Below are 20,520 nucleotides of genomic sequence, written 5' to 3'. Positions count from 1 at the left end.
TCCCCCTGGCTTCCTTTGTCTTCTCCAACAAACAAACTCTGAGGTTTCTGCCAGGGAAAGCTGCCCCTCGTGGTGTTCCAAGTGCGGCCGTTGGGGGTGGTACCAGGGGAACTGGAATCCCCATCATCCTGTTGCTCACAGGCATAGGAGTGGCAGTAGGATTGGTGTGATGTTGTTGGGGGTAAGGGGAATGGATCCCATCTCCTGTTGCTCACAGCGCATAGGCAGCTGGCAGGTCAGGATGTCTGAGTGTGATGGTTAAAGTCAGCATTTGAGGTGGCTTGGGCAGGATCTACCTGTCTTATTCTGCGGTGACACCTCTGTTCCCATGTAACCGTAGCCAGTCCTGATTGTGACCAATGCCCATGTCTCCTCTTCAGAGTCCCAGTTCCACTGCAGTTTAGGACTACCTCATTTCCTGCGTAAGATTTTTTATGTTGTATTTCTGGTCCTCAGTCCCAGTGTAGTTAGTATGAAGTCTGTGGAGGTGAGTGCTCCCATCCCCACGGCCTGTTGTGTAACTACACCATCACCCTGGGGATGCCCAGGGCCTGTGAGTGTGTGATACCCACACAGGGCAGCGATGGGTTTTCATGTTGAGATGAAGTCCAGCCACCAGGGGTCAGGAAGAGCTTCAAGAGGACTCCCTACCTCCCTCCCATTCCCACCCTGCCTTGTTTCTGTCCATGTGTCCCCCATACTTGTTCCTACAAACTTTTCTCCTTTTCCCTTGTAATTCCCTCCCCTCTGGTCACTGTCAGCCTGTTCTCTATTTCAGTGTCTTGGGTTATATTTGGCTTGTTTGTTTGTTTTGTTGATGAGGTTCCTGGTAAAGGTGAGATCCTGTGGTCTTTGTGTTTCACCACCTGGCTTATTTCACTTAGCAGCACAGTTTCCAATTCCATCCACGCTGTTGCAACGGGTAGGAGCTCCTCCTTTCTTCTGCCTAGCATTCCATTGTGGAAATGTACCATAGTGTTTTGATCCATCCATTGACTGATGGGCACCTAAGTTGCTTCCAGCACTTGGCTTTGTAAGTTGTGCTGCTGTGAAGGTTGGGGTGCATAGGTTCTTTTGGACTGGTGTTTCAGGGTTCTTAGGATGCCATCCCAACCGTGGAATTGCCAGGTTCAAAGGCAGCTCCATCTTTAGTTTTCCATCTTGGTCACACCAGGCTGCAATGCCAGCAACAATGCACTAGCGTTTCCTTTTCTCCACCACCTCTGCCACACTTGTTTGTTGCTTTGTTGATGACAGCCATTCTGACCAGTGCAAAATAGTGTCTCCTTGTGGTGTTATTTTGCATCTCTCTGATGGCTGAAATGATGGGTTTTCTTAGGGAAGTAAATGGACTCCTCCTAAAAGTCCAGCAGGAGAAAGAGAGGGCTGCGGGAGAAATAGAATCTCCGGGCACAACTGAGCCTGAGTTGAAAGTTTGACAAGCAATCCCCAGAGTGAAGTCAGTGCACACAGGTGAGGTGCTGTGGTTACCCACCACTGCCACGTGTGCCTGGAGGTAGCATTCATTTCCCCGGACGCTGGGGGTGTGAGCCGTGCATGTACCTGACGCCAGACCGAGGTGAACGGCGCAGTCTCCATATGGGACACTGAGAGTGGCTGTGGCAGAGGGTGGAGAATGCTGTGCAGAGCCAGAGCTCCAGGCTCAACAGCACCCTCCCTGCCTGCTCACAGTTCATTGGCCGGGACCAACCACATGACCCCTTCAAACCCTTCTTCCCATGCCTGAGAGGTGGCGAGCTGAGAATTTTTGGTGGATGAAACTGATGACTGTGATGGGGGAAAATGTTCAAGGACACTTCATAGTATTCATGGGTTTATAATAGATTTTTGAGAATTAACATCTACAAGGCAATAAAGAATAAAGCAGGTAAATAGTGTAGTTTCTGGCTACCCTCCTCCGAACAGTGCCCTCCCCGTGCTGGGGGCACACGAGAGACCTGCGCACTCAGTGTTCTTTCGCTCCTTTCTCAGCTACGCCCTGTGTCACACAGTGGGGATGCCAAGGCACGGAGTTCCCTTCTCGGTGTGTGACAGTCCTGTTATCACAACTCGCCCTTTGCCAGGTTCACCTCTAGAGACATGGCACCTTGATACTAAGTAGGTTTATTGATTATTATCTTTTTTTTCAGGGGTGAGCACAAACACTGTGCCCCACTACCACAAACTCTGCAGTCCAGTTTCCCACAATGGGGGAGATCACAGGGGTCAGCACACTCGGAGTGCCCTGGATGAGCCTCGTCCTAGGAAAACCGTGTTCGTGGTCATGGGGTGTTCCCTGCCAGGTACATGTGTGTTTACTTATTATTACTATTCACTTACACACCAGTAAGTTCTCCCTGGAGAGACAGGAGATAGCTGTCCTTCAAACTGACAGACATACACGTGTGTATATGGGGCGGGGGACTTTCTCCTTTGTGATGTGATTGGGTGCCATTTATGAGTTTGGAAATGATAGCTGCTGGCGTCTGGCACAGTGGTTCATTCAGGGTCAGAATTCACCCGGCCGTGACTCTTGAGGTTCAGGCCGTACAGCAGTGAAGATTTCAAAAGATTTCCACCACCGGGCCTGCGCTTGGCAGACTGCCAACCAAGACCACCTGGCTTCCCTGCTGCCCTTGTAGGTGCTGGGGAAGGCCTGAGCCCATCTTGCTGGTGGATTCGTGCCCTCCAGCCTGCCTTGTCCCTCGTGCCAACATTTGGAAGTTGGGTAACGTTTGTTAGACAAGCACATGCCACATAGCAGACTCTCTCTGCAGGCACCTTCAGTGCTGGGTCTATTCGTATAGTGGCCGCCACTCCAGATCAGAGGTTGGGGTGGAGTATGTTTTGCATCTGTCCTGGAAGCCAGTGGTGGGGGAGTGCCTAGAGAGGACAACCCTGCAGTGCGGAGAGCTGTAGCATCTGCACACATGTCCTCCTCAGGACAGGAGGGACGGTTGGTGAGGCATCTCCTTTGACTGTCTCCCAGAGTCAGGTTGGTGTGGCTGTAGGGAGCAATGACCCACGGGAGCCCTATGAGCCCTGAGCGTGGGGCGTCTGCTGAGCCTGCTGGCCTTCTTTTGGTCATTGCACTTTTCTGCTTCTACACACAGGGGACCATCCACTACCCAAGCAGTGCAGAGGCCACCTGCAGGGCAGGAGCCACGTGACCCTGGGATCTGTCCTAGTTCCTGCTGTTTGCAACATTTGTGTTCCTGGTAGGTGTGGTGGTACTGTTGGTTTGTTGCACTCCTGTGCTGAGCTGTGATCACTTCTCTGTTGTGCTCTATACAGCACAGGACCTGGTCAGGGGCAGATCTGTGTGGTGGTGTGTGTTGTGTAGTTTTCATGGGAGCATGTCCCCTGGAATGTCCTATGGTGTGCTGTTGTTTCTTATGGTACAGAAGGGCGTGCTTTGTCATTTATTGAAATGAGACGGGCATTTTTATTATTTGTGGTGGACCTTGTATGGGACATGTCTGTCGATGGTGGATAGCTGAGAGAATGGATTAATGAACAGGCATATCTGGCGATTGTGAGGGAATTTTCTGTTGGGCCATAAGCTGAGTGATGTGATCCCTGGTTTGTGCCATCATCTGTGCAGCAGTAGTTGAGGCAAGCAGCCGCTCACATACTCGTGTCCATCCGGCCCCAGGGTGGCTGTAGTGGGTGTTCCATTTGGATGGCCTTATGGGGGCAGGGACACAGCAGTTGTCCAGAATCAAGGTTGGACTCTTACTCAGGGACAGGTAGATAAATGGATAGATTAGATAGGTAGACAGATAGAAAGCAAGTGGTGCTATCTTAGAGGGGATGTCCAGAGGTCCCTGGTGACCCTGTCTTGCTCTGGAAAGGGGGGAGGAATGGCGTTCAGTAGAAGGGCAAGGGGACTCGTTTTCATACGGGTAACATGCAGTGTAATTTGTGATCAGTGTGAGGTGTCCAGCCCCTGCACCCATGGCTGGAAGGTCGAGTGGAATCTCCCAGTCTTTCTTGTGTGGCCATTCCAGCTGCCCATTTGCTCATCCTGTGTGGAAATGAGTGCCTAAGTGAGGCGACCCCGGTGGCGGGTGGCCCCATGTGCGTCAAACACAAATATTACCTGGCTAGGAACTCTTGGAGTGTCAGTCCACTCATACTGAGTGGCAGATGTCAGTGCAGGTAAGGCCCCTCACTTCACGACCTGCCACATCCAATGCTATGAAAATATGAATGCGCCATTCACAGGACACATGAACACTGTTTTCACACTCTTTATTGAATCGTACAACCACCACTCTATTTTAGGGCTATACATCCCTCTAGACATTGAAAACCAAACCACTCTTCGCGTCCCATTACCGCCCATCATTGATTACAAATATCTTTCCAGGATGACACCCTACATCTCACTTGCCTGCAGCCCCACACACCAGCATGCTAAGAATGACAAACTTCATCCAACAACATGATTCGGCCACCAGTTCCTCCCAATTCATCTTCCCCCATTCTTCACACCACAGAAAACAGAGAACACATGTTAATAACTTTCACTTGCACACAAAACAAACCATACCACCAAACCTGACTCTCCCTCACAGCACCATTCCAAGTCCCTTCGAGAAAAACAAAGGACACCAATGACATACCAAATCTCACTAACACCTTCAGACCCATTCACCTCACAAACTGACACCCCAAACCACACCATTATCTACACTAAGGTAACTATGCCACCTGCAATGTACAAACACTCCACAAAACCCACTCACATACATGTCCAAAAACCATATGAAACAGACTGCTCAACCACACATTCACACAAACCTCACACTGACAAACACGCACAACTTAAAATCACACACAATACTACCATCGCAAATGAACTACCCGCAATGTAACACATCACAGACACACCCATGAATACCCACAAAAACCTAATCACTACAACCCCACTACCACACACACAAAAATGATATGAAAGACACACAGCCACCAAAAACATCATTCATCTAACACATAAAAAATGTCTTCCATACAACATGCTCAACAACACCTACACACCACAAACACAAAATCTTCAGCAATAGCCATACCACTCATGGCAAACAAAAGAGGAAGGATGGAACACTGCACAGCCTCACCAAACTCACACACAAGAAATACATCTCAGGATGTTACGAAAATGCTGATCAAATACCTAAGGGACCACACCTGCACAACACAAGGAGCAAACAGATTACACACACCAGAACCCCAAAGCACAAAGATGGAATGAGAAAGCAGAGGCCTCGCCCTGGCTGGTGTAGCTCAGGGGATTGGCGGTTCAACTCCCAGTCAGGGCACATGCCTGGGTTGCAGGCCAGTTCCCTGCAGGCCATTTCCCAGCAGGGGGTGCACAAAAGGCAACCATACATTGATGTTTCTCTCCCTCTAAAGATAAATAAAATCTTTTAAAAAAATTAAAAAGAAAGCAGAGGCCTCTAAGACTGATAAAGACATGAGACGCATACATGGGAGACCGCAGGACACAACCCGCAGCAGGCAGTGAACTCAGCAAAACAGAGCATCAGAGACACACCAACCACAGGTACACAGATGATAGGGAAAAGGGAAGTCAGGCAAGAGAGAGTAACCGTTATGGAGGAGATGACAGAAAGCTCCCAGAAAGCAGGCCTGAGGGACAGGGATCGGAAAAGACAATAGGCAGGATGAGAGACACGAGACAGTGATGCGACCTAAGAGATACTAGAGACAGAGCCATGGGGATCTCAGGACAGGAGTGCTGCTCAAGGAGATAAGAGAGACAGGGCTCTCAAGTAGCGATCAGATCAGAAAGAGCACACTGGGGAGCACACGTGAGGGACGGGGATCCCAGGGATCTAAGTCAGAACAGAGGATGAAGACACCAGACAGGGATCAGACATAGAGACGAGGGATATGATGACCAAGACATCTTAGGGACAGAACCCTGGGGATCCCAGGACAAGAGTGGTGATGGAGGACATGAGAGAAAGCTGCCAGAAACCAGGGATCACAGATTTCAATCAGCAGGATCTAAATCACAACAGAGAAAGTGAAACGGACAACAGACACACTGGATGTGAAGGCACAGAGAAGTGACCTAAGAGATCTGAGACACAGGTTCCTGGGGATCTCAGGAAAAGATCGGTGATCAAGATGAGAGAAAGCTCCGAGGGACAGGTCAAGAAGTGGAGATCTGAGGGATCTATAGAACAGGCAAGGTGAAGCAGACGACACTGATCACAGGGAGAGCAAAGTGGCCTTGAGATCCCTGGAGATCTCAGGAGAAGAGCAAAACCACCAGGCCCAAAGGACAGGGTTCCAAAGTGCAGATCAGAAGGATCTTGGGGAGCACAAGTGAGGGATGGGGTCACACATGGCCATCAGAGGAATCTAAAGGAGATCAGGGAGGATGAAAGACTCCAGACAGTGATCACAGGTAGGAGAGGGATGTGAAGGGAAGGGAGGCCAGCCACGATCTCTACAGATGTTGGTCAAGGGCCATGATCAAAAGAGATCAGAGAAAGCTGACAGAAAACAGGCCTGAGGGACATGGTCAGCAGTGGAGGTGGAGGGATTGGGAGCACAGATGGCCATCTGAGGAACAAAAGGGAGGATGAGAGAGACGAGACAGTGATCAGAGTTTGACATAGGAGGCATGTGAAGGGAAAGAGGAGGCATGTGAAGGGAAAGGGTGGTCACCTAAGAGAGAGCTCTAAGGATCTTACAAGAAGAGTGGTTATCAAACCGATGACAGAAAACAGGCCTGAGGGGCAGGTATCGGAAGTGGAGAACAGTGCTGAAGAAAGAGATGGGAGAGTGATCAGTGATGTCGTTCAGATGCCTCTAATGGCTAAGAGTGGTAATGAAAAAGATGTGACGGCAAAGAGGTGATGGAGAGTGATCAGATGTAGGTGTGGTGACCAGAGAGATGTAAGAAAGTTGACAGAAAACAGCCCCGAGGGACAGGGATCAGAAGTGGAGATCAGAGGGATCTGAGAGGGAATAGAGCTGACCAAAGAGATGAGGGATCAGGCAGCAAAAAAGGGTGAGGACTAGAGATTGGAGGCATCAGGAGAAGATTGTTGAACAAAAATGAGGGAGAGTGGTGAGAGGTAGAAATCACAGGGATCTGAAGGAGGAGAGTGGTGATCAAGGAGATCAGTGAGAGATGAATGAGGTAAGAGAGGGAGATAGAGGATGTAAGGTTGAGAGAGGAGAGAAAGATCAGAAAAGAATGGGGGGAATCTGAGGTCACAGAGATCAGAGAGAAGAATAGGAGAGATGTTGGGAGGGAGAAGAGTGTGCAGGGACATACCTTGTTGCTTCAGGCCACGCAGCATCTGACCAGTATGTCCCGGGCCAGGCAGGGATGCTTAACCTGCAGTGTTCTTCCAATCCTCACACGGCTGCACATGGCTTCACCTGAATCTTTTTATTACTATTAACTTTATTGTCGTGACATTGATTGATAGAATTAGATAGATTTCAGTACATCATCTGTACATTTTATATGCTCTTGAATCTTTAAGGTACATGTGAATGACAATGAAGAGAAGGAGTGGGATGTGGAGTCTTGTTTAGAGGTTAGAATGGAGGATGGTTCTTCGCCAGCTGAGGGTCAGGACTCTAAAGGCAGCTCTAGTTTGGAAAATGTGCATTCTGTGATGTTGCCTGTATTGCACTGAGTCTGTGTCTGTGTCTGTCTCTCCCCCCACACAGCACCTACTGTGTACCGACAGTGACTCAGTTGTCAGCTGTTGAATGTGGGTAAACAGCAGGTGATGTGGCACAGATGAGAGGCGGTCATGTTGAGGGGAAGGACACCTGGGCATGGTGACAGGGAGAGGCAGGGCATGGCTGAGTTACAGAAATCACTTGTTTCAACTCTGAGAAGCTAACGTCATTTTCTGAACATTTGTCCTCAGTTCACGGAGAGTCCTTATAGGAAAGAACTCCTCCCTCCATGTTGCCCTCCGTGACAAATGGGGGAGACAGTGTCAGGTATCTTCTCCTGTTATCTGTGACTCCTTGACCTCCCTCAAAACCCTATTGTAAAATTATTCTAATGACACAGTCTCTCAATAAACTGGCAAGTATTGGACCTGAATTAATCAAATGGAACATTAATTCTGTCGATGGGTGGTCTGTGGCAAGGCAGAGACAGACAAAAGGATGTGGGGAGGACATAGAGTGAAGCTTCTCTGCCACAAATTTTATTCTCTCAGAAGACATTTCCCTCTAAACAGACAGGACACTATCAGATCCTGCCATGACAGAACAAAGCCTCTAAAATAAACGGTCCAACACGCTGGGCCGCTGTCAACTGAGCCTGGACTGTGCACAGGCAGAGGTGAGATACAGTGGCGATTGCTCGTTCGTCACGTAATTTAATGGAATCATTAGGGAGAAACCAGTGAGTGTGTGGTGCAGTTCTCAGGAACAGAGGCAGAAAAAATGAGGTATGATTTTTCTCCCATATGTTAAGTTTTGACAAGAACCCATGCTGCTCTACTTCCAACTTCTGTCACAATTGGCGTTTTGAGGATGGAGGAAGAAGGTTCCGATGGAGTCAGGTCACGGGCACAGAATGGCAGCTGGCCAGGTCGGCCCGATTCCAGACCCTATTCAGTTTCCCACAGGAGACCTGCCTGGCAACCCCTACCACACCCTCGATGTTCCCCCGACATCCTGTGACCACCTTTTATCCCATCTCTACATGGCAGCACTGAGCTTCCCTGCAGGACACTGCCTGGGCGTCCTAGAACCATTCTTCCCTCGCAGGACGGCAGCTCTGTCATTCCACCTCCAGGCTCACAGCTATGGGGTGTCTCATGCCACAGCCCACGTCCAGCACCGAGCTCACCTGTAGTCACCCAGAGCAAGAGGATGACCTCTTGGGAATGTAAGGTGAACGGGGGAGCTTGGCACTGTGCGCCCACCAGGGCTTCTCTGTTTCTGAACAAACAGAAAAGTGAAACTTTTCTTCACTGTCTGTAGTGAAACTTTTTCTGTTTCACTATAGACAGTGAAGACCTGCCCAGTGACCCAGTGACCCACCAGGTGACCTAACCTCTAAACCCTGTTTCTCTGCCTTCCCTGTTCACTCCCACAGACCTGGCCCCCCCACCTTACGGCTTCTGACCTCCCTGTACTTTCCTGGGGACACTTCCCCAGTGTCGGACTTCTCCCCCCTTTGAGAGATGGACTCAGTATCTATCTTACAAAGTGCTTATAAAACAGAACAAGCTTGGTGCCGATTTATGTTGTTACATTCTGTGACAGGAGACGTCTCCCAAACTCTGCCCATACCTGCCTGCCATCCCACACCAGCTGCACCCCAGAAACGTGAGGTGGGAAGGATAAACTGAAGCCGGTCAGGTGTCTTCTGTCCCTCAGGGAGAACTCAGGGTCTCTGAAGACCCTTGGAAGTCCCCTGCATCATTCAGGCTGAGACTTTACTTCAATCCTAGCACAACAAAGCATATAGAGCAACACAACAACAGGAAAGGCAGACAAAGAGTTCGTGTACAGCCACAACCTCAGAGAATCAAAGTTGCCTTGCACACACATTTCAGGGGACAATGTCCACCATCAAGTAACACTCACTGTGCCAATTGCTACCAACCCCATAAAATGAGGAAAACACAGCTTTGAACCTTAGGAAGTTTACCTACAAATCTTAAATATAATTAATACGGTGAAAAGATCCATAATGAGGCTAAAAAACAGCTACACACACAGGCGAAGTCTCATGAGGAGAAATCTCACTTCCACGGACTTCCCACCTGGTGCTGAATAAACTGGACATCTTTAGCAGGGCCCACCCCACAGGCCTGAGGACTGACGGCGAAGGGTTCTGCAGCTGTGATCCCACGGTCACAGTGAGCAGAGAAAACCTCTGCAGCAACCCCTGTCTCCAAAGTAGAACCAGGATACTTGGTAAAGGGTTAAATGCAGGGCAACCAAGAGTCAGAACTTGTACCCACACTCTGTAATGGATCTTATCAAACATACTTAATACAGCAAATATCTTTATCTTGAAAATTGCCAAGAAAAAACGAAACACACGAGAGAGTAACAAACCTTGGGCATTCCATCTAAAAATACGAAACAAATCATACCCACCCCTGGTGACTGGGACTCACATAAGAAGCAGGAGGCAAATAGTCCTGGGGACCTGGAATGAGCTATGGAGACGGGAAGGTTACCCAGAGTCAGCGGGGCTCCATTAACTGTGGGAGGGCCCCAGGCTTAGTGGGTCACACTGTCGGACCCCGAGGCCCCCAATACATAGAGTCAGTTCTTCCCTCCATGGGACAGACCTCTGGCCTGGACACAGGAAGGTGCTTTCCCTCAGTTGCCTAAGCTGGATCATTTGAACACTCCCAGGAAAGAGAGCCCATTTTTTAGAGTAGTAGACCTAAAACTTAACAGGGAGGAGGAGAGAAAGAAAAAAGTTTTCTCAGACAGACAAGGAAAAATCAGTACCGGGCAAGTGCCCAGCAGCACGAGAGCAGTCAGTGCAGCCTGTCGAGGGGCCTGCACAGCAACCCCAGCACCAGGCAGAGCCTGTGAAGTCCTCGGGAAACCACACGCCCAGCCCCCAGCAGCACTGGGGCTACTCGACAGTAGACCCCTTCGGTTTGGAGTGTAGTATTTCCCTTTCCAACCACAGCACTAAAAGCCAACAGCACGATGCTCCACAGAGCTGTTAACAATCCCTTCCCTAGCTCAGTGTCCTTCCAAAGGAAGACCGGAGAAGGCCCTCTGCCTGCGCGTCCGAGTTTCCCGCACTTGCTCACTGCCTGTTCATCAGAGGAACTAGAAGCACATTTGGCAGAAGGACACTGAGAATGTGGTGTGATCTTTTATGATCTCATATCCTCTCCCCACCTTTTTTCTACAAGAGATCACAGGTTTTTATTGAAAATGAAGAAGGAAATAAGCAATTGGTATTATGGCAGGAAGGAACCTGTAAACCTCCCTAACTTAATAACCTGTAAGTTCCCTGAGTTGTAAAGTAGTCGGGGGCAGGTACAAGGTCCTGGAAGTTGTCATTACCCCACAGAACATCTCTGCTGTGCCCTGCCATGGGATAGCATGTAGAAAAATGTGACTAATGCTCAAATTAAGAATATTACTAGTGGTGATTCAAAGATCCCTAAAATCAATAAAATGTCTTGAAGACCCTTTGACAAAAGTAAAAAGGGCATCACTGCACTGCCACTATTGCACAGAAGAAGTGTGCTCTGGGCAGAGGTTTGTGGGTGAGAAGTAGGCCTCACCCCCGTTGGGGCCTCTGTGTTCCCAAGGCATATCCAGTCGGCCTGACTCTGGGGATTGGAATTGGTTTATCATCAAGGCTACAATCTCCACAGGGCACGACGCAAACCCATTTGGACGCAGAAAGAAATGACTTTCTACTGACAGTGTTAGGCTAAAAAAAGAAACTGAAAATAGATGTGAAAGAAAATCACACTACCAGGTAGACTGTGAGCAGGGCCTTCGCACGGGTCATGCAGGAGACAGTCCCACACAAGGAGATCCTGGTGCCCCAGGACGGGTCAGCAGCCCTGCCCTCTCATTGGTGTGCTTTAGAACAGGCCAACATACCAGGGCACCCTGGGCCCAGTCAAGTGGAGTAGTGTGTATTAAATCGTCTGGTTTTAATTAAACTATCATAACACAGACAAGTTGTTTAAAAAGATTTTCCGCCGCAAGAAGTACAGAAAGGTGCAGACTAAAGAGAATATGAACAACACAAATGAAACTAAGTAACTCAAAACCTAGCCCTGCAGCAGTTGCCACTGAGGAAGCAAGAATGACCACAGTGCGATCACTTCTGACAAGGCAGCAACAAAAACTACTCCCGAGTATCAAGATGACTTTGAAATGTGTACATCTGCTATTGTTAAGCATAAACTTTGTCCCAAGTACATATTTTGTTATAAAGTCGTTAGCTAATAGTGTGAATTCAGCCTAATAAGACATAATAAAATACTATTAATGTCACCCGTTTCATGTTTGTTACATACTCTATCATTGTGCAGAAGAGTGGTTTAGTATGCTAATTACAGCTTTCTGAAATTCTCAGATGGGCCTCACAGGTGATGCTGTACATACAAACATTGCAGGCATTCCGTATTCAATGGAAAAAATCAGAACCACTGTTTTAATTAGAAGTGTTTAAATAGGTGGGTAACCGTTAAGTCTGGTTTTGACACAGGTAACTGGGGGCCGCGCTGGCGAGTGTACGGAGGGAACGCAGTGAAGGCGGCCTGTCCGTGGGCAGGCAGTGGGGCTGGTGCTGCAAGCCTCGGGCCCCAGCAGATGGTTCTGTCCATAGGGAACCATAAGATGACCCAGAGAAAAAGCCATAATAAGGTTTAAAAAACACAACAACAACAAAAGGAAGAAATCTCCTACGAAGGCAGACAGACCAACCACTCCGTGCCCCAGTTGGCTGCTTGGAGTGAAGCCTAGGAGGAGAAAGGGGACCCCCACCCCTACCCTTCAATAAGCTGCCTTCTACAATGGAAATTGGTTTGGTTAGATCTAGTAGGTATTTCTAATATGTAACTTCATGTACACTTAGTTCTTTTTAAGGACAGCATAATTACACATCACTGATTACAAACCTGTACAAAACCTGTTAAAATAAATAGTAATTTTCAAATAAAAGCAGAGACCCTCAAACAAAGGCAGTGTGTCCTTTAGCTAAGTTGAAACGAGACAGTGGGACTCCTACAGACCCAGCTTTGGCGTGCTCTCTGGGCTGCCTTTCTGTTCCATTCTGGAGAAGCGAGATTGTGTGTGTGACATGATGTGAGTGGCGCTGACGCATCTGACAGAGAGGTCCACCAAAACAGGAGTGTCCTCCTTCCCTAACTTCCAAACGGCCCAAAAGAGAGAAGCATGAGGATGGTAGCTTCTCTTACAGGTGCTATTGCATCGAAAGAACCACGTAGCCAAAGTGCATCCTTTGTGCACCGGCTACGGAAGGTTGCTGATAATCCTGTTCTGAGTATCTTCAGCCTAGGTCTCCCTTGGGAGGTGCCACTGGCCACAAAAGCTGGCACTGTGGTGAAGGGCCAGGCCTCTCACCCCAGGAACCAGTGCTCTGTTTTCCCTGTGGTGGCCAGGAGTCACCTGCTGCTGCCCTAAGAGCATTAAGAGGGCACTATCAGCTTATGTTGACAAACACTGGCCAGAGGCCATTTATTGCAATTAAAAGTGCCACCCCTGGCCCTGCTCACTCTAACCACAGGGAATCCTTCGGGACCCCTTCTCTTCCCTAGTGTGTGCTGAGATGCCCCCTGGGTTTTATTTCTTATGGCTTTTTCAGAGGGAGAATTTTGTAGCATCCACAGCTTCTTAAATGTCACAGCCTGCCTGCCTATAGACAGCAGCTCTCCAGGCCTCTAATGCATGGCTGTGTGTCTGCCTGCCTGCCTGGGGCACAGAGCAGGTAGCACCACGAAGGACCCATGTGTCAGCCATTTGCAGCCAAGACTTCCCAGGAACTTCTTTAGCGTGAGGACAGAGCACTGGGGCTGTGCTGGGCTCTCTAAAAACAGAGGAAGTGGCGCTCAGGACTTAGAAAGAAGTAAGAAGTGTTCTAGTGGTTCCAGTTGGTGGTTCGAATCAGGGCTCCTAAATTATTTACCAGGCCCAGTGGAGTGGCAAGAATGAAAACAATCAGGAGTCTGAGAGAAAACAGACTTGCCAACAGCCGAGGCTTAACCGGCATGGCTGCACCCCTCCACTCCCTGCCGGACCCTTGACACCGCAGTGGCTTCCGGACAGACGGGCCGAGCACACGTGGAAAGTGCATTAGCAGTTGCTGAAATGATGACAAGCTGAGTTTCAAATACTCTGTTAGAATGGCTTTTCCTTTCTATTCTCCTGTTCTCTCCCTTTGGAAGTAGTCACTTACATTCCCTAAGAGTGCTCTGAAATTTTAATCTGATTTTGTTTGTGAGACATTCTGACCTACCGAAAGGAGAGATCTATGAGCAGATTACATGAGTTCGATTTTTCCCCATGGCCCCTTTAGGAAATCTGCTGTCAGAGCCATTGGAAGGCGCAGGTTGATTAGGTTACATCCCGGGAGGTACGGAACTTTCCAGACACTGTATCCTGGGGCCTCTATGGTTTACGTTTGGTGCTCTCCAAGGTGCCCATCTCTGAGCATGACCCCTTCTGCTTCAACTCATTTTCCCACCTCCTTCAGCTGTGTCCAGCGCTGTCATGTCAGAATTCTGGACCCCGTTCTACTCCCCCCCCCAAGTCTGTAGGTACCTTGTCTGTGGTGGCCTGGCCCCGCCCTCCCTCCTCCCTTTCGAGGGCTGCGGTCACGCTGCCTTTGCTTCCCATCATTGGTCAGACCCCTCCCCCCACCGGCACTGTGCGCACTTAAACTCTGTGTACGTCTCCCCATCACCCTGAACCTTTCCTTCAGAGCAGTTATCAAATCCATGTTTTTAGACGGGCGTGCTATTTCCTTTCAATCTTGTGTAACGTGTTTCTAACACTGCACCAGGACACACAAGTGCAACAAATGCGCAGTGCTTACAACGTCGGAGGCCACTGAGCCAGTCTCTGAGCTCCACAAATACACAGTAGAGGCTTAGATGGACTTGGGTGGGTATGCACTTCAGGGACCACCTGGCTCATGTTCACTAAGTGACGTATTACAGAACCCTGAATAATTAGTGGCCTCGTTTTCATGACTTGCCCTTCATACAACACTGGTCTTTCACCCCTGCTGTGACCTAAGTTCACCGTTGGCGGTTTGTTTGGATGTGGTCTATCCAAAATCCTTCCTGGCCTTAGCCCCTCTAGGGAAGTCGCACAAGCTCTGGAGCCACGTTTTCTTCATCTGAGAGTACGATGATGAAAATGCTGCCGTCACGCACGGGCCAGCTGGGGCGTGAATGTAAGGCCACCTGGGCACTGAGCTACGAACTAATCCTGGAACCTACCACCCCTCACAGACGCCACCTCCTCTCCTCACTCTATAGTTAGTAGTACCCTAGGCTGAGGTCAAGTGTGAGCAAACTCCGTCCATACAAGACCACCCTCAGGGTCAACAGTTTGCTACCATGACTCAGAGAACTCACTGAAATTGTGTCACTTAAGAGTCACACACAGTTTCACAGCAAAAAGATACAGATTAAAATCAGCTGAGGGAAGAGGCGCAGAAAGTAGCGTCCAGGAAGGCCCCGGGCACTCCGTCCCTGTGAACTCTGAGCAGCGTCCACCCTGCTCAGATGCAGCCGGGACTGCAGGCAACACTGCACACAGACCGGAAGGATGGCCCACAGGGTTGATCTCCATCTCAAAGTCTAACGGACCCCGAGGGACCCCAAACCCCACGGTGAGGAACAGTTACCACCAGGTGTGGCCAGGACCCGCCCAAAGTCATACCTTCTACACAGCTCAAGCCAAGGCCCCAGGCAAACATATGCTTGTGTCAGGCATGCGGTGGAGGACTTGGAGGTTGTGTTCTAGAAGACAGAGCCTGGCCTTCTGTCGTGGGGAGTTAAATTATGTACTACACAAATTCCCGCCTTATGTGAACTTCCAGTTTTCACAGCCATTTTCTTCACCAACTTAAAGTCCCATCTCAGCCTCCCTGGAAAATTCACTTTTCTTGGTTCCTTCTTTGGAATAGACTCCTCTGCTAGTTTTTTGTTCCCCTTCCCCACTTTTTTTTTCTGATAGAGGATTTTACCTCCTAGCAGTCAACACACATTGCATCCCTTCTTCTGTCTCTCTCTGCTCCAAGTTTCCCCTTAGCCTGTAGATGAAGGCACAGCCTTCACTAATGTGTCATGTGAGATGTTTCTTGAGAATATTACCTTTTACAGGCCTAGATGGAGAGGAGCTTTTCGGAAGCTGGGAGGACTCATTTGCATAAAGTGGGCTACGCAGAGGCTCTCCCTGTGATTTGCAGACAGGCTGCAGGGAGATGGCGCATCAGGATCTCAGGGTGTCCCCGCCCCCCAGCGCACCTTCCTCCCCATTTCACCGCAGGCTGGCCCTGGAAACAGCCAACAGAGTTCACCAGGTTTAGTAGAGAAACCGCCAGCACCTCCAGGAACAACCTAGTCAACAAATATGACTGCAGAGCTACTGCACGTTCTTAACTGGTCTGATAAAAGGTAAATTATGGTTCGGCCTGCAGTTCACACCCACATTGATTTTATGTCTTAAGGCAAAATAGGACCCGTTCTGCAAACTCTGGGGGGGTAGCACGCGCTTTTTTTTTTCTTTCTCCACTTACTTCGAGGGAGCAAGGAAGTAGCTGCCTAAGACACACGCTTCACTGATCAAAATAAAGGCCATCGTCCTGCCAGAATATCTGCACCGCTCACATGTTCGAGTTGTCCACATGAACACCCATATCCACCATTCGACGACAGGCATGTTCTCAGACCCCCCTCAGCTCCTCTTGGGGTTGAGAGCACCCTACTGGGATAATTCTTTCACACTTCCATGAGTTCCAGGTGAGCTCTTAGAGTTTAGCTTCTCTCTTTATAGCTAAGCCAAGAAGCTCAAAATTCAACATCTCCACGAATCTTGCCCACAGTCTAGAGTTTACCTTTTTTGTTTTTGTTACTTATTTTTTTATAGAGAGAGGAAGGGAGGGAGAAAGAGAAGGAGAGAAACATCAATGTGTGGTTGCCTATTACCTGCCCCCCACTGGGGACCTGGCCCACAACCCAAGCATGTGCCCTGACTGGGAATAAAACCTGTGATCCTTTGGTTCTCAAGCCACCACTCAATCCACTGAGCCACACCAGCCAGGGCTGGAGTTTATGCCATTTTAATCACAATGGAGAACACAAAATGCATAAGAATTGCAGATGGGTTATAGGAGCGCAGTGTGCAGGAAAAAACACACACACAGAAACAAAACTAACTTCATAGCTGGAACTTTTAAGTATCTGGGAAACCAAACATTTATATTTAAAGACCTCATGGGCCTCTGGGGGCAAAGCTCCTGCTGTCGAAGCAAGAAAAGACTCCGCTAAGCGTGAACCGGCATCGTCATTCCTGTCCCCACCTCCCTGTGCGTGAGACGTGTGCTTGGCAAGGGGCTCACTAGCAGACATGCAAGGGTTCCCAAGGATTGCACACTTGGGCTTTAAAAACCAACTGAGAAGAGGTTTAGTTTCTTGTCTCTGATATCTACCCACATTCTTTTTGAAAATGTAATCTCTCTAGTAATTAAATGCTTTCCATTCATTTGCCCGGGACATCACGCAAAGAATCAGTACGAGGCATCCTGGAAGGGGTTTGTGATGGAACTCCTGCCTGGTGACTGGCGTGAGATCTGAAGGACTTGAGGGTGGGGCACTTGCCCACGGAGCCGAATCCTGCGGGAGGAGGTGACTCCAGTGCCGCTGCCCCGCTTGCCTAGAGGTCTTCTTTTGAGTGGGGCGACTCTCTCACTCTGCCGGGTAGAGACTTATCTCTACCTGGGCTTGGGTGAGTGGACTGTGTGAGGGACAACAGTATCCTGTTTATGGTCTAAGGACAGACAGCAGTCCATGACTGGGAGCATGTCACTGTGACTTTTTCCTTTAGAAACTATGTGTATAGATACAGATAGGCGGATCTAGAAATATCTGTAACTACAGCAAGTAACACCAAGGAAAGCCCCAGACTTATTATTCCTCCTAAATGTGCTTTCTCTTCAAGTTCAATTCAGTGTGTAAGCCACTTTTGTAAACCTGGTTAATAGTAACCTTAACTCAATCCCGTTTTGAGCTAAAGATACAGGACGAGATAGAGAGCTTAAACTTTCCTTTTTTCAAATTACGTAAGACGCAGGAAAACTTCCACATCGACACCCTGGTGAGGCCACCTGCCCCAACCCTCCCTCTAAGTTAAAAACCTGGGTCACTGGAAGGAGCAGGGTGTCCCGCCTGTGGCTCGCAGACCACATGCAGCCCAAGATGGCTGTGAATGTGGCCCAACACAGAATCGTAAATTTACTTAAAACATTGTGAGATTTTTGTTGTGATTACGTGTTGCAAAGTATTTACTGTGTGGCCTGAGACAACTCTTCTTCTTCCAGTGTGGCCCAGAGACGCCAGAAGGCTGGACACCCCAGAGAGGCCTCGCTGGCTGGGATGAGGGGGCTGCTGGTTCAAGAGAAGCTGCCCCATTTCCTTCTGAGCCTTAACAAATCCAGCTTTCTAGTGGGAGACGGAGGCATCTTTGGCTTTAAGGCATCATTCTGCATTGAAGACTGACACTATCTTTACTACAATAAAAGTTAATGTTTACTTATCACTTCTGCTACAATAACAAATACAGTGCACAAGCTCAAGCTTAATTAGCATGTTTTCTACAATTACATGATGCTTCACGAAAGAGCCTGCATTAGTGCTCACATAAATTGGCATAACTCTGAGACCCTTGAAGTCGTTTATAGACTTTGGCTCAGGAATAGCATTCCTGGGAATTCATCCTAAAAAAGAACTCGCAGATGTGAAAACAAACAAACAAACAAACACAGCCCTTGTGGAGCATGCGCTGTGAGTCATGTTAAAAGCTACTATAAGCGGCACAAACATCCAACTGCATGCAAACAGTCACAGAAATCTGTGCCCTTTAACTGTTAGGTACACGTGAAAATGACAATGTTTAAGAAAATACAGGAAACCAAAACGCTTTCTAATGCAGTGTTGATCTCCATGTTTTCAGCGGAGCATCACCAAACAAGAACAGGCAAAGCCGGCTCACCACAGGCCGACCCACTGCGCATCTTCAAGGGAACGAAAGAAGGAAGAGCGGGAAGAAAAGGAGCCAGGCTGCCCTACTCGGCGAACCACAGGACAAGGCTACGCAGAGGAAAGCAGAAACACCACAAAAAATCTGAGAACACTGCGTACATTAGCTACTCCTACCTAATAGTACTCCTAAAACCTTCATGACTTAATAATGTCGTTTCTCACCAGACCATGGGCAGGCTGGGCAGCTCCCCAGGGCTGAGCTGGCTCCCCAGGCTCGCGTCTCTGGTCAGCAGGAGGTCAGCGCACGGCTTGGCTGATCTTGGCTGGGCCGAGTTCACAGAAAGGGACAGTCTATTCTACAGGGATGGGCAAAAATAGGTTTACAGCCATTAATATGGAAAATAACACAGTAAGTGAAAATAGTAATATAAGAATGAGCCGAGTTTCATGTACTCGCACCTGTAAGCCCACTTCTGCCCTGCCCTGTACTAGTCCAGCCCCCCCCACCAGGAGGGCGGTGCTCACAGCCAGTGGTTATGAGCACCAGTTCTCAGCTCCGTGCACACACAACAGTGGAATGACTTGGCACTACCGCCTCTGCTCTCCCCACATGGCTGCGCTCCTAAATTCCAACTGTTTCTGGGTCTTTTCTGTGTCAATTATTTTTTCTGGCCTTTCCAACTTAAGTTTGATTAAAAAAAGCGATCTGTTCTTCCATCTCAGGCTGCCTCCTTCCTCAGCACCATCACATCCCCAGGGTCACACCAGAGCCACCCTCTAGCTCTGCTCTCCCTGCGGTCACCAGTTTCCCTCTGTGCACACGCAGGGGTCCCTTCTCCTTCATGGCATCTCAGGTACAGGAAAGGCAAACATGACTCCATGTATTAAAACTCCATGGGGAGGGTCCTTTTTACAATGTACATCTGTGCCAAATCATCACTTAGTGTACAAAGTTGCCAATAAAGCTGGAAAATAAATAAAATCTGACCTCAGACAATTTCTCCTGTACTCTCAATACCACACTTCCTACGTTTTCATGAAAATAAAACGCCCTCTCATTTCCTACCATGTGTCTTTCCACCTCCCTGCCCCACATTACGTCGACCGCACTGTTTCCCTGGGAGGTGCTCGCCTCTTTCTTCTCTCTGCCCATCTACCTGGTAGCATGCGGTGCTCAGTGGGCACTCGGGAGCTCCCTATTGAATTGAATGGATTTTCCTAATCATAATACTTCGGAGAGAGACTATTCTGCGCAAGAACAAATTTTAACACTTAATAGGAACTTAATAAATATTTGTTGCTTGATTAGAACTGGCTGACCTGGTTTCATTGTTCAGGCAAAACAAAACACAGAAAATAAACATCCACCTCAGGATGGCATCCTCTCCCTGAACAGAGTAGAGGTGAACCAGCCCACGCAGTTCTGTAAGGTGAGCGCCTGGCCGGGCCTCCACAGACAGGAGGAGAGGAGGAGATTCTCACAACAGTTTCAGGACTAACGAAGTCAGATGTTATTAGTAACACGAGTAAGGACTCAGCACTAAGATAGGCTACGCACTTTGTCTTGATGTACTGGAATAACAGATTTATACACCGAGTGGAATGAACGGTTCCTTTCCACCAAGGGTTTGGAAACACAGGGCAGAAACTCAGACCGGGAGGAAGGTGCTGCGATTCCTGCCACTCAGGCTTCAGGGTGGACTTTGCCCAGCGGAAGAAAGGACTTGAGAATAAGCAAGCTACTTTTTACATATAAATAGGCAAG

At 48.8% G+C, this 20,520-nt stretch overlaps 1 protein-coding gene and 1 non-coding gene across 2 annotated transcripts in view; one reads left to right on the top strand and one right to left on the bottom strand.

The window, feature by feature from the left end:
• Window positions 1–19,991, top strand: part of AGBL1 (AGBL carboxypeptidase 1) — a 565,654-nt gene extending 545,663 nt beyond the window's left edge. Inside the window, exons 22-24 of the mRNA XM_053658825.1 lie at window positions 2,151–2,303; window positions 3,114–3,218; window positions 18,727–19,991. Of these exons, the coding sequence (XP_053514800.1) occupies window positions 2,151–2,303; window positions 3,114–3,218; window positions 18,727–18,956 (488 nt within the window). The 3' untranslated portion in view covers window positions 18,957–19,991. The remainder of the gene's footprint in view (window positions 1–2,150; window positions 2,304–3,113; window positions 3,219–18,726) is intronic.
• Window positions 2,148–2,311, bottom strand: LOC119049150 (U1 spliceosomal RNA). Its single transcript, XR_005082469.2, has one exon. It is a non-coding gene; the product is annotated as a U1 spliceosomal RNA (small nuclear RNA).
• Window positions 19,992–20,520: the final 529 nt, after the last annotated feature.

The sequence above is a fragment of the Artibeus jamaicensis genome, unplaced genomic scaffold, assembly GCF_021234435.1.
Source record: "Artibeus jamaicensis isolate MK-2021 breed Jamaican fruit bat unplaced genomic scaffold, CSHL_Jam_final scaffold_612, whole genome shotgun sequence".
In the NCBI taxonomy this organism is placed as follows: domain Eukaryota; kingdom Metazoa; phylum Chordata; class Mammalia; order Chiroptera; family Phyllostomidae; genus Artibeus; species Artibeus jamaicensis.
This window is presented reverse-complemented; position numbering and strand designations above follow the sequence as displayed.